Consider the following 14633-nt stretch of genomic DNA (forward strand, 5'->3'; position numbering starts at 1 on the left):
TACTTCTTCCTCATCTCCTCCAAACCCTTCCTTCTCTAAAAATAACCTGGAGAGTTGCCTTATCAGGATTGACTCTTAAACTTTGAAATTTCTCCTATTAAATCTTCATAACTATTGCATTAACCAACCACCCTCATGTTTATCATGACTTCTTTCCCTGAAATTTGCTGTGGTTTCCAGTAAGATTGTGACTGTAACTGATAGTGACAACATCTTCCACTTATCCAAGTTCTCTTCTGCCCAGTAGCAACAGTCACTAAAATAGAAAAGTTAGCATGTCTGACATTGCAAGGGTATAGAGCAACTAGAGCTCATACCTTGCTAGTGGGAGGGCAAAACGGTGTCACCACTTTGGAAAACACTATGGCACTATCTTATAAAGTGAAACCTAAATCTACCATATGACCCAGGAGCCACATTTTTAAGTATCTACTCAAAAGAAATAAATAAATACTCATTGGAAGGACTGGTGCTGAAGCTGGAACTCCAGTATTTTGGTCACCTGATACAAACAGGCAACTCATTGGAAAAGTCCTTGATGCTAGAAAAGATTGAGGACAGAAGGAGAAGATGGCATCAGAGGATGAGACAGCTGGATGAACTTATGCAGCGGACGTGAACTCAGGCAAACTCTGGGAGATGGTGAGGGACAGGGAGCCCTGACATGCTGCAGTCCATGGGGTAGAAAAGAGTTGGAGATGACCAGGCAATTGAACAACAGGAGAAATAAAAACTTATGTTCACATAAAAGTTTACACTAAACCATTTATAACAGCTTTATTTGTAATGGTCCAAAGCTAGAAACAATCCAGATGTTCATCAGCTAGTGAGTAGATAAGCAGTTGTGGCGTATCTATACAGGGGAATGCTACACAGGCAGCACAGCGAACCACAGGAGCATCATGCTAAGTGAGGGAAGTTGGATACAAAAGATTCTAATTATGAGAATTCTAGAAAGGGCCAAGCTATGGTGATAGAAAGCAGGACAGTGATTATCTCGGGCCAGACTCTGAGGGAGGAGATTGTTTATGGAAGTACACAAGGAAACCTCTAGGGTACGGACTGTCCTCTATCATGATTGTGTTGGCAGTTTCATGACTGTATTCATTTGTCAAGACACACTGAACTTTGAGGACATTTACTGCGTATATATTATACTTCAATAAAACTGTTTAAAAGAACAAAAAGGCTAAGCGGCCACGTCAAGAAGTAGTTAAAGTTCTTTTTTCTTTTGTCTTTATGATCATGGTGTAATAATTAGTCATTGTTCATTCAAAACCTTTTGTTTAAATGCAAGAATACGTAGTACTAGAGTGGTTGGAGATACATGAACTGATAATGGTTTTGGACTCTTAATTACTTTCTGTGCAGAATAAAATGATTATTAAAGGAAAAACAATAAAAATATGTTGCTTTCAAGCTTACATATAGTATTAAAACTCACAGTAAGATCAACCATTGTTCAGACCTTAGGCCAACAAAAAGATTTTTGCTAAAGGAATATTTTGTCATTCATATTGTTTAGAATTGCCGGCTTATAGTGATGCTAGAATGCAGGCCAACGTTTAATCAGCTTTATTATTGTCTTAAGATCCTTTCCAGACAATGCACCCCTATCGCTGGTATCTGGATGAACAGCCCCTGTGCACTGTTCTTCACAAGCTCCTGCTGCTCCTCACTAGTAGTTGTGGCCTCCTGGAACCCTAGAAATAAGAGCACAAATTCATAGGCCAGTCTGATTTTCCAAATCTTTCAATTTGTTGTAATTATTATCAAGTATTATTGATTACCTACCACAGACCAGGCGCTAGTTCTGGGTACCAGCGCCTGGTCTATGGTGCTAGTCACGTCACTGAAAATGTCAGTAATCTCAAGGACTTTAAATTCTGATTATGTCTATTGACACTGTACAGACAAGCAATACAGTCTCCAATAGGTCAGCATTGTAGACCTTCCTAGAAGCTACAGTTTGCCCTTTGTTTCCTCTCGATCATCTTTTTCAGCATCTCCCCAGGTGATCACCTTTTTCCAGTATCACAACCAATCATATTCCTCATATGCTTCAGGTGTGGATCTCAGTAGGTGTGACGTTATCCTCTCAGAAGGGAGATCCAACAAGTGGGACCTTCTGCACCAACTTCGATTTATTTGTTCTTTTGTGCCTTGTGCCATCCAGTTGATAATTAGCTTTCACAATTCTCTATCAGAAACAAGGTGCTTCTGAAGTTTTTTCTTAATTAATTTATTTTTAATTGAAGGATAATTGCTTTACAGAATTTTGTTGTTTTCTGTCAAACCTCCACATGAATCAGCCAGAGGTGTACATATGTCCCCTCCCCCTTGAACCTCCCTCCCGTCTCCCTTCCCATCCCACCCCTCTAGGTTGATACAGAGTCCCTGAGAAAGTGAAAGTGAAATCATTCAGTTGTGTCTGACCCTTTGCCACCCCATGGATGGCCTGTTAGGCACCTCTGTTCGTGGGATTCTCCAGGCAAGAATACTGGAGTGGGTTGCTATTTTCTTCTCCAGGGGATCTTCCTGACACAGGGATTGAACCCAGGTCTCCCACACTGCAGGCAGACTCTTTACCGTCTGAGCCACCAGGGGCTCCTTAGTTTCCTGAGCCATACAGCGAATTCCCGTTGGCTATCTATTTTACACATGGTGATGTGAGTTTCCCTGTTACTCCCCCCATGCACCTCACCCCCTCCTCCCCTCTCCTCATGTCCATAAGTCTGTTCTCCATTTCTGTTTCTCCACTGTTGCCCTTCTGAAGTTTTTGATATAGGAATGCTGCTCAGAATTATAAGTGGCCTTCTTGATATTCTGCATCACTAGCTAAGGTTTTCATAGCAAATATCTGTGCCCATCAAAAAAGGTCTAAGCTGAAAGTGCCTGCAAGAGTTTCAAAAGGATAAATGCTCCTTTGATGGTTAATACAGGCCAAGTTAGGTCGATCACAAACCTCTGTGCCTTGAGAGGGTTACCCTATATAGCCCACCCCAGTTCCATTTGATTTTTTTTTCTCCTTTTAAGCCCACCTAAAGGGTTTCCCTGGTGGTTCAGGCAGTAAGGAATCTGCCTGCAATGCAGAAGACCTGGGTTCAATCCCTGGGTTGGGAAGATCCCCTGGAGAAGGAAATGGCAACTTTCTCCGGTATCCCTGCCTGGAGAATCCTGAGGACAGAGGAACCTGGGGTTGCAAAGAGTCAGACACGACTGAGTAACTATCACTTTCACAACAATTCTTAACCTAGACACATAGAGCTCCTTAGAGTCCATGAATTGGGGCCTGGATTTACAGAGATCAAGAAGCTTCTTTGTGATTAAGTGTAGGAACCCAGCACAGGCAGCACTGGCTTCCCCGAGACTTCCAACCACGCACCCTCATCCCTCCCAAAGAAAAGTAGACCAGATCTCAGAACCAGTACTGGGAGTCTTCAGAATCTCCTAAGAACTTTTATATCTTCTCTGTTAGTAGTTGTAGGATGAAGATGATGAGATTGCAGCATCTTCTTTTCAGATCAATGTTAGTATATTCCTTGTCAAGCAAGTTAATACTCCATCTCAACCAACTCCTTTTTATAGGCTTGACAATGTCATTGAATGATTTGAATGACAGAAAGAGGTTGAACATTTAGAAATTAGATGAAGAAAGGCATTTTTACATTTTGACTTTCTGTGAGCACTGCTGACTTTTAACACACAAAAAATCACTAGCGATGTAACTATTAAAACTGTTAACTATTTTGTCACTAACAAAATACTCTACCATTTGTATGGTGATCTGACTCATTGTTATCTTGTTTTTTGCTTATCTGTATAGTCGTAACTAGTTGGATAGCATCACGTACTCAATGGACATGCATGCATGCATGCTAAGTCACTTCAGTCATGTCCAGCTCTTTGTGACCCCATAGACGGTAGCCTGCCAGGCTCCTCTGTCCATGCGATTCTCAAGGCAGGAATATTGGAGTGGGTTGCCATTTCCTTCTCCTCAGTGAACATGAACTTAGGCAAACTCTGGGAGATAGTGAAGGACAGGGAAGCCAGGCAGGCTGCAGTCCATGGGGTTGCAAAGAGTCAGACACGACTTAGTGACTGAACAACAACAATAGTCTTAACACCGTTAAGGCCATAAAAAGGTTTGACTTGAGGTCCATTCTTTGGGGTTATTTCTTCTGCTGCTGAGACTATCTTCAGCTGCCAGGGGAAGATATGTGTACGAATCCTCTTACCCGTGCCAAGGTCAGTTACAGCTGTGTAGAAGGAACCCAGCTGTAGCAGGTTGATAAGTTTCAAGAGGATACAAAGTGACTGAGTTAGGCAAGAGCCAGAAGATTTGGGCCCAAGTTGAATGGTGGTGTTTGATGGGGAAGTCGAGAGGAAGGAGCCCGTGGAAAGGCACAGTCCAGCAGCTGCTGAGATGATGTGGTCCAGAAGCCCTGCATGCCCCATGTTCCCTCTGTCAGTCTGCTTATTTTCAGTATATACAGCAGGGGGCTTGCAAAATTGTCCACCCAGTGACAGAGGACCTGAACCCTCTGGTCACTTGTCCTCTTCCAGTGTTCTTGGGATTTCTCTGGAATGTTCTAATTCAAAGGAAGCCTTTACTCCAAAACTTCAAAAGTCATTTTATTCTACAGATTATATTTGGAATGAAAGCGTTGCTTACTCTTTTTTTTTTATTTATTTTAATTGGAGGCTAATTAACTTTACAGTATTGTAGTGGTTTTTGCCATACATTGACATGAATCAGTCATGGGTTTACATGCCTTGCCTACTCTTTAAAAATTTTTTTTTAATTGGAGGAAACTTGCTTTACAACGTTGTGTTGGTTTCTGCCATACAATGCAGATCAGCCATGCTGCTGCTAAGTCACTTCAGTCGTGTCCGACTCTGTGTGACCCCATAGACGGAAGCCCACCAGGCTCCCCCGTTCGTGGGATTCTCCAGGCAAGAACACTGGAGTGGGTTGCCATTTCCTTCTCCAATGTGTGAAAGTGAAAAGTGAAAGTGAAGTCGCTCAGTCGTGTCCGACCCTTAGCGACCCCGTGGACTGCAGCCTACCAGGCTCCTCTGTCCATGCGATTTTCCAGGCAAGAGTACTGGAGTGGGTTGCCATAACTGTACATATATCCCCTCCTTCTTGAGCTCCCTCCCGTCCCTCCCATCTAGGTCATCACGGAACGCCAGGCCAGGCTCCCTGTGTGACACGGCAACTTCTCACCAGCTGTCTGTTTAGCACATGGCAGTGTGTATGTGCGTTGATGCTACTTTCTCCATGCATCGCACTCTTTCCTTCTCCCATTGCAGGCTTGCTTACTCTTAGCTCCGTTGCTCTTAAACCTTTCTACTTGTTCTTGCTGGCAAAATGCATGTGAATGGGAGAGATTATTTCCAGGTGTGGGGTTTGTATTAGATGTTATTCTTTTATTTATTCCTATTCAACAGATATGCACTCAATACTCACCAGATGCTAGGGAAACATGGGCACCCACTTGTTCAGAGCTTGTGCACAGCCCTGGACCTGAGGGATGGGAGCCTTGTGCTTTGCGCCCTGGGTGGAATCACACACACAGGTCTTGCTGACGGCTGTGTTCTTGTCCTGCCCGCGGCTCTCTGGGGGACGGTTCTATGAGGACCTGCCTTGGCTGAGGCTCTTTTGGTTGAATCTCTTAGTACAGCTGCACAGGCCAAGGCCTCCCGTTGAGTAATATAGCCTGGAGGAAAGAAAGGAGATAAATTTCAAAGTCAACAGCTTTACAAAGCAAACAACTCTGCAAATATCCACATAGGCACAAAATTCCTTCTACTTTGTATGGTAGAAACAATTATGTGTAGCATTCTCAGATTTTACAGTTTTTCAGGCTATGAGGTATGCTTTTCTTCTGGTACACTTCTCATTGAATAAGTTAATAAATTAAATGAATAGTAGTCTGTAGTTATTGCCAAATAGACAAATATTTGGAGAGGGACTTGAGCCATGAGAAATCTTCACATGAGTTGCTTATCTTTAATAGCAAACTTGCTTCAGATAGAAACAGATACGTTCAGTCTCAGTGTTTTTAAAGTGCAGTCTGCAGACCCTACACAACAGAATCATCTGGTTGAGGCCACACTAATAATGCTCTTTAAAAATGCAAGTTTCTGACTCTATTTCAAACAACTTCTGAGTCATAAACACAGAAGATTAGGCTTGGAAGTCTGTATTTTTTTTTGGGTGGTGGGTCCCGCTGCATGGTATGTATGATCTTAGTTTCTAGACCAGGGATCTAACCCATGGCCCCTCCATTGGAAGCTCAGAGTCTTAACCAGTGGACCACCAGGGAAATCCCTGGAAGACTGTATTTTAATAACATAGACAAGTGTCTTATGTGCACTAAACATTGCATATTTCTGTTTCTGGTTTCATTGGCTTCTGTGCAGTTTTACTCTACAAATAAGGCTACCAGATGATAATCCTCATGCTTTCAGTCAAGCATGGGGATCAGGCTAAATTCTGGCTCTGCCATTTACTAGTTGCGTGACCTTGGTCAAGTTGTTTAACTTGCTCATGTGTCCAACTCTTTGCAATCCTATGGACTATAGCCCACCAGGCTCCTCTGTCTATGGGATTTCCCAGGCAAGAGTACTGGAGCAGGTTGCCATTTCCTTCTCCAGGGCATCTTCCCAAACCAGGGATTGATCCTGTGTCTCTTATGTCTCCTGCATTGGCAGGTGTATTCTTTACCACTAACGCCACGTTGCTCAACATGGGTCATGAACCCACGAGCCTGAGATTAAGAGTCTCATGCTCTACTGATTGAGCTAGCTGGGCAGTTAATAAAAGATCTTCTATAAACACTCACTTGTCTTTAGCACTTTTACCTTATTAGTGTTGTTCCTGTATTTGCACAAAACGAAAATGCTATTGTAGATTGCTTTTGATTTTAAATCATTTGCAAAAACCATGCTTTCCTTTTGTGCAAATACAGGAACAACACTAATAAGGTAGATGTGCTAAAGACAAGTGAGTGTTTATAGAAAAAAGGCTCTTCTGGAGTTAGGAGAAGAGCGTAATAAGTAGGAAGCAGAGACTGAGAACATCTCCTGCAAGAAAAGGATTTTAATAATAACTACCTTTCCATAGACTGTTGCTTACAATCTATGAAGGTTTTCCACAACCACTCTTTTTGGTTCATAAAATCCCATGTGGTTGGTGGAAGAAGAGAGATGGCAGACCTTGGGGTGAAGATGCGTGACCTTTGGTGTGATGCTCCTCATTGATGTTTACTATCTGTGTGATCTTGATCAAGTTGTATAATCTGTCTGAGTTATAGTTTCCCACAGCAGTAAAGTGGGGGTAAAAATGAGATGTTCTTTGTAGAGCTCATAGCATGGTGTTGGAAACACAGTAGATACTTAATAAACAAAAGCATTATTGCTGTGACTCAAACAAGCCAGTGAGTCTGCACGACCAGCGATGGGCTGAGCGGTGGATTCAGCCGAGATCATCTGCCCAAGCCCATTGCTGCTTCTACTAGATCAAGTGCTCGTAAATCTCAGAGAGTTGTTGACATTTGATAACAAACCCTACTCCAATTTCTTTAAGCCCTCTTAATTTCCCCATAAAGCCTTGCTTTTTATTGTCAGAGAAAATCATTTTTAAATTGACCTGCCAACCGTGTTGATAAAACAGCAGGCTGACAGGAGGCCGTTCTTCCTGAATTATTTATCTGGAAACCCGACTTTCAGCTGTAGCACAGGAGCCCTCCTTCCTGAGGTGCCTGGTTCAGGTCAGGTAGTTAAACTTACCAAGCAGCTGCTGGTGCTGGAGGCTGTGAATATAGCGGGTCTGCAGGGCCTCCCACTGGGGCCTGGCGCTGTAAATCCTCATGATGCTGTAAAAATAGCGCTGCTGCCCTTGGGTTAGGTCCTGCCAGAGCAGAGCGGGGGACTCTGGTGGGTTGCTAGACTTGAGGATCAGAGTGAGATGTATTCAAAGCTGACTTGCCCAGAAATAATATGCTTCTCCCACTGTTTCCCTCCCCTTGTCCCTCTCTCAATGAGTTTCCTTTCACCTCCCTTAGTTTACTTAAACTGTCTTCCACTGGCATCTGTAATGGTGAAAATGAGTTAAAAAAAAAGATTCTAGGTAGGTAGGTCACAGCAGTAGGCTGAGGGATATCCAAGGATTTTCAATATTTGAAGCTGAAGCTCCAATACTTTGGCCACCTGATGCAAAGAGCTGACTCACTGGAAAAGACCCTGATTGCTGGGAAAGATTGAAGGCAGGAGGAGAAGGGGACAACAGAGGATGAGATGGTTGGATGGCATCACTGACTCAATGGACATGAGTTTGAAGAAACTCATGAGGAGATGGTGAAGGACAGGGAGGCCTGGCGTGGTGCAGTCCATGGGGTCGCAAAGAGTTGGACCCGACTTAGCAACTGAACAACAACAACAACAGCCTGTACTGATTTGTTACGATCCTTGTTGAGGAAGGTAGCCTGAGAATCTGCACAGGGCCTCTGGAGAGTAAAAGAAGTTTCCATTCAGCGCTCTCAGCTTAAGCAGAGAAGATAGATGAGTGGACGGGTAATGTGATAAGTGTTCAAGGTCACTAGTGAAAAAGTGCTATGGAAACAGAGAAGGAATATAAGCTCATGTTAAGGAGTCAAGGAAGCTTCCTGAAAGAGAAGACCAGCACGTCTGAGTCTGCCTTGTCAGGAGAGATTCCCTAAAGGGACTAGAATATGAATTCTCAAAGGGCATCAGCATCGCTTAGGAATCTGTGAGAAATGCAGATTTCTGGGCCTCAACCAGACCTACAGAATCACACTGGGGAGGGGGTTGGGACCCAGGACTCTGGTGACCTCCAGGTGGTGTCGACACTCGTGCTGTAAAATTTGGGAACCACTGAGCTAGAAGAAAAAGAAAGGCTGATTAGAGAGAAAGTGGTACAGATTTTCTTCTGGGGCACAAAATATCTGAATATATTGGGAACCAGACTTTTGGCATTTTTTTCCTGGTGGCTCAAATGGTAAAGAATCTGCCTGCTGTGCAGGAGACTCAGGTTCAAGCCTTGGGTTGGGAAGATCCCCTGGAGAAGGAAATGGCAAGCCACTCCACTATTCTTGTCTGGAGAATTCCATGAACAGAGGAGACTGGCAGGCTATAGTCCATAGGGTCACAAAGAGTAGGACACAACTGAGCGACTAACACTTTCACTGCAATTACAAAAAAAAATTATTTTAACCAGGATATAGAGTCTGAGCTGGAAAAGCCTCTAGAGTGGGACAGCGGAAAATCACAGAAGCCTTTTATACTATGCTAATCCTGGATGTTCATTGGAGGGACTGATGCTAAAGCTGAAGCTGCAATACTTTGGCCACCTCATGCGACGAGTTGACTCACTGGAAAAGACTCTGATGCTGGGAAAGGTTGGGGGCGGGAGGAGAAGGGGACGACGGAGAATGAGATGGCTGGATGGCATCACCGACTCTGTGGACATGAGTTTGAGTGTACTCCGGGAGTTGGTGATGGACAGGGAGGCCTGGCGTGCTGTGATTCATGGGGTCGCGAAGAGTCGGACACGACTGAGCGACTGAACTGAACTGAACTGAAGAGGTTAAAGATAATCTTTACTATGAAGAAACACTGGTCTTTCTTTAAGGCAGTGGTTCTCAACAGGAGTGATTTTTGACCCTCAAAGGACATTTGGCAGTGTCTGAAGAAATTCTTGGTTGTCAGAGATGGTGGGAAGGAAGATGGTTGCCACTGGCATTCAGCTGTTAGAGGCCAGGGATGCTAAACATACTACAGAGCACAAGACAGCCTCCCAGTGCCCCCAGACAAGAATTACCCAGGTCCGAATGCCATTATTTGAGCTGACTGGATCTGCATTGTAGAAAGACCACTCTGGACCTGCTATGGAGAATGGCCTTAAGGGAAGACAGACCTCTGGTAAGGGGACCATTTGGAAAGCTACCACCTAGTGCAGGGAGGAACAAGAAGGGCTGCACTACAATTGCTTTTATATACCTGCCTGATATATAGAGATGAGGAAACAGAGAAAGTGGCATCAACGTTTTAGAAAAATCAATATAAAATAAGTTCGTGTGTGCATGCGTGCCAAGTTGCTCAGAAGTGTCAGACTCTGTGACCCCACAGACCGTGGCCTGCCAGATACCTATGTCCATGGGATTCTCCAGGCAAGAATACTGGAGTGAATTGCCATTTCCTTCTCCAGGGGATCTTCCCCACCCAGGAATCGAATCCATGTCTCTTACATCTTCTGCATTGGCAGGCAGGTTCTTTACTGCTAATGCCACCTGGGAAACCCTTCACCTTAGGCTAAAAAATTCAAAACAATGAGATAATCTCGAAACCAGTTGATAACCATGTAGTAAAAAATAAACAAGATAATTATATATAAGTTAACTGAATTTTATCTGCTAAAACATTTTGTGTGGCGTTGAAATCTGTCAGGTTTTTTTTTTAAGATCTAGAGACCTTAAACTTGATATTAAAAATATATTCAGAGAGAAAGTAGCTGAGCCAAGTACTTCACACTTTGAGATATTATTTCAGTTTTACAGTTTCCAAATTAGATGTTTTAAAAGATAATATATTTGAAGAAGAGAATAGATCCCTAATTAAGCCTTTTCAAATGATTGAGAGCAATATAACATGAAAATTGCAAGCCATTTCAAGAGCAAAGCTCCAAAGTGCAATGGGAGTTTCCATTATATAAGATAAAACCTTAAAAGTTATAGTTTTATTTTACAAGGGGGAAAAAAAAAGCATAGTTCTTTTCCTTAGGAGAATACCATCTTCCTAAATGAAAAGTAATAGATAATGCTTTTTTTTCTGATTTTATTTTATTTTAAACTTTTTATTTTGTAGTGGGGTATAGCCAACACAGCTCAGAACACAGAGGTGTGGGTTTTAAAAATGTAACTTTTTTTTTTATACTGGAGTATAGCCCATTAAGAATGTTGTGATAGTTTCAGGTGAACAGGGAAGGGACTCAGCCATATATATACATGTATCCATTCTCCCCCAAACTCCCCTCCCCTCCAGGCTGCCACATTACATTGAGCAGAGTTCCCTGTGCTGTATAGTGATCCTTGTTGGTTACCCATTTGAAATACAGCAGTGTGTGCCTGTCCATCTCAAACACCCTACCTCTCCTTTTCCCCTCATCCTGCCCCCTGGCAACCTTAAATTCGTTCTCTAAGATAGAACCATAAGTTCTATCTCCGTGAGATAGCAGATGACATTTTTTATATTGTCACCCTATTGCGTAGCTTTCCTTGAGGGGAAGGAAGAGTTCCTAAGGGGGACGGATGCAGGATTAGATCATCGGAGTGCTCCTTCATTCTCTCAGACACACTGTCCACACACCGAGGGTGTGCGTCGAGCCCTGTGTTCTCCCTGATGCCACGTGAACAAGGACCCAAGAAACCCCCGCCCCCAGAAGAAGAGACAGAGAAGGCCCCTCCATCTGTGAATGACACACTGCACCTTCAACAACGGCGTGTCAGAGGCAGAGCGAGGGACTCGAATGCAAGGGATATGTGGCTCATTCCACAGCTTTTGTTGTCTTTTCCGTTTTTCTCCCATCTTTATTCTGTACCTGGAAGGAACGACAAAGCACAACATAAATTTTCATGTTGTTCAAACAATTTTGGGGGATGTACCTAAGTAAGTAAAGAATCAAGTAAATAAGTAAACAGATAGATGTTATTCATTTCAAGGGAAAAGACATTTTCTCAAATGTTTCCATGGAATTGGACCTCACCAGACTTCTTAGTTCAGCACTTTTCCCATTCTCATCCCTTGCTTGTTCTGTCGCCAAGCCGTGTCTGACTCTTTACTGTAGCCAGGGACGACAGCACGCTGGGCTTCCGGTCCTTCACTGTCCGCCAGAGTTTGCTCAGACTCATGTCCACTGAGTCGATGATGACATGGACTCTGTCGCCCCCTTCTCCTGCCCTCAGTATTTCCCAGCATCAGGGTCTTTTCCAATGAGTCGGCTCTTCACATTAGGCGGCCGAAGTATTGGAGCTCCAGCCTCAGCTTCAGTCCTTCCCGTAAATATTTAGGATTGATTTCCTTTAGGATTGACTGGTTTAATCTCCTGGCTATCCAAGGGACTCTCATGAGTCTTCTCCAGCATTACAGTTTGAAAGCATCAATTCTTTGGTTCTCAGCCTTCTTTATGGTCCAGTTCTCACATCTTTACGTGACTATTGGAAAAACCATAGTTTTGACTATACAGACCTTTGTCAGCAAAGCGATGTCTCTGCTTTTTATATGTTGTCTAGGTTTATCATAGCTTTTCTTCCAAGGAACAAGCATCTTTTAATTTCGTGCTGCAGTCACCATCACAGTCATTTTGGAGCCCAAGAAAATAAAATCTGTCACTGGTTCCACTTTTTCCCATCTATTTGCCATGAAGTCATGGGACCCAACCCAAGAGAATAAATCAGAGTCTTTTGTCTTTCTACTTACTCTGCCTTCAGAACAGGTGGGCTGTAAAACCACACCAGGTCTTAACAGTTATTTCTTGATAACTCTAAATAATAGTTATTACTTTATTTGATTCTGTAAGTAATATATATCAGTTTTGAAAATTTTAAAATAGAAGAGGAAATAAGGTCATTCATAATTTAACCGTGCATAACTATTGTCATGTGATTGATTTCATTTTACTATTTTTTCCCTGTGTACATCCACTGTGATATTAGAACAGAGAGATCATCCTCTGTATGTCATGCACCTTCCCAGCACATTTAACAACCTTTGAAAACATGATTTATCATGGCAGTATATATATCTTTACATCATTTTCCATTTCTTGCACATTCAGATTTGCTGTTTACCAACCTTGTACTATAAAAGAAACTGTTAAATCTGGCCATGTATCTAACCTGACAAAGATACAAAATGAAGGAGCCGCAGCTGCTATGATTTAAGTCTCATTTCCTTTCCACGCAATTCAGGATTTAGAATCTGAGGTGTATAGAATAATTTAAAAATTAACCATCAAGAAACATATTGGAGCAGGGTTGACGTGGCAGAGTGGAAATCCCAGCATTTCTCCTGTCTTCCCTCCTTTGCCCTTTTCAACAATGTCTACTTCATCGATTTACTTGATCACCTGAAATTTTTTTAAAAATTCATTTTACTGAAGTATAGTTGATTTACAGTGTTGTGTTGATTTTGGCTATACAGCAGAGTGATTCAGTTGTACGTATACATACATTCCTTTTCGTGTACTTTTCCATTATGGTTTATTACAGAGTGTGGGGTATAGTTCTCTGTACTATAGAGTAGGACCTTGTTGCTTATCCATTCTACATATAATATGATTAGCTGAGATTTGAAAATGGAGTGCTCTCACTTTAGGCCAGTTCCTCCTCTCCCCTCTGCCCTACTGTATGCTCACGCACATATGCACGCATGGGCACCACAGTGCACGCACTTAAGAATTTTAACACTTGAGAGATCTCTGGTTCCAAGTTTACAGAGCTAAGGCTCAGATCTTCCAGAAGAGAAATTTATTAGGGAAATGTCAGTCAGCATCTTTGTGTGTCTTATTTCCTCAGTATAAACTTACAATGTAAGCCAAAAGTATTTTATTCAATACTGCTTTCCTTCCATGTGCTCTCCAGAAGGCCTCCCAACCAAGATACACCCTTTTAACATTGATGATGATAGACGCCTACACTCTACCATGTAATCAAATCATTTCCATATCCCTCCTCCCATTTTCCAGGTCTGTAGAGCAGAACATAAATATTCTTCAAAGCTGGAAAGATTTTTTTTCTTTCCTCAAATATCATCAGGAAATGACTGGTGATCTTTCTTAGGGCAGCAATTCATGTGTGCTTTCCTTGGGCTATTGCTAAAGAAATCCATCTTACCTAATCAAGTGGTCTCCACTCGATAAAGTTTGATTAAAATGCTTGCAGAGCTCAGGGAGGAAATATCTACCAAAAAACTTATATCTGAAACAAAAAGACAGATTTGCTTAAAAGAAACTTACCCTGTGTTGTAATCTCCCCTCTTTAAAAAGCCGGCATTCATATTCAGTGTAGTTTTCCTGCAAGGTCTCTCTCTTCATGGGATGGTGGCGGTACAATCCTCTTTGTTGATAAGCTGATATCCAAGCAACATCATGTGATGAAACAAAGAGCTGGGAGATTTGGCTGCTTGCCTTTTCCTGCTTCTAGGCAACATTCAGCTGCACAGTTTAATCTTTTATCTTTTTTCCTCCAAAATTTTATATCTAATTAAATGTCAACTTCTAAATCTACCATATCTACATTCAGTGCAGACACCAGGGAGAAAAGTACCTGGAGACAGGGAGACTGAATATTAAAGGTCAAGAAATCCATCAGGGCAGCAGCCCATTACATGTGTATTTCTCAGATTTGGAATCAGTAATCCCCATCCCTGTTGCTCAGAAGGATGAAGGAATAATTCCTAAATACAGAGGTACAGGCATAAACTTGTGGTGATCTATGGAGTGGTCGTATATGTTAAGATAATGTTCCGTTCTCAGGTTTTGGAGGAGTGTGCTGTTCTGCATGTTTGATCTTGACTTGAGGCTGCATGATGAAGAACTTATGGCACAAGAT

The 14633-nt window shown here is 42.5% G+C and overlaps 1 protein-coding gene across 1 annotated transcript; it reads right to left on the reverse strand.

Annotated features, from left to right (window-relative positions):
* Positions 1-770: 770 nt before the first annotated feature.
* On the reverse strand, positions 771-14163 carry FAM216B (family with sequence similarity 216 member B). The gene is made up of 5 exons (XM_055426814.2): positions 14039-14163; positions 11512-11623; positions 7798-7918; positions 5474-5723; positions 771-1703 (listed from the first exon to the last, which is right to left on the reverse strand). Exons 1-4 carry the CDS (start codon positions 14077-14079, stop codon positions 5506-5508), a joined length of 492 nt encoding a protein of 163 aa, XP_055282789.1. The 5' UTR covers positions 14080-14163; the 3' UTR covers positions 771-1703; positions 5474-5505.
* Positions 14164-14633: the final 470 nt, after the last annotated feature.

Source organism: Moschus berezovskii, chromosome 13, assembly GCF_049115385.1.
Source record: "Moschus berezovskii isolate FMDL1 chromosome 13, NW_MosBer_1.0, whole genome shotgun sequence".
Classification (NCBI taxonomy): Eukaryota; Metazoa; Chordata; class Mammalia; order Artiodactyla; family Moschidae; genus Moschus; species Moschus berezovskii.

Bases quoted from the DNA above. Each gene is read 5' to 3' on its own strand.
- FAM216B (XM_055426814.2), bottom strand. From the start codon at position 14,079: ATGAATGCCGGCTTTTTAAAGAGGGGAGATTACAACACAGG. The intron at 11,624-14,038 runs GTAAGTTTCTTT...CGTTCCTTCCAG, and splicing joins AGGGGAGATTACAACACAGG to GTACAGAATAAAGATGGGAG. The intron at 5,724-7,797 runs GTAAGTTTAACT...TCTTTCCTCCAG, and splicing joins CCAGCACCAGCAGCTGCTTG to GCTATATTACTCAACGGGAG.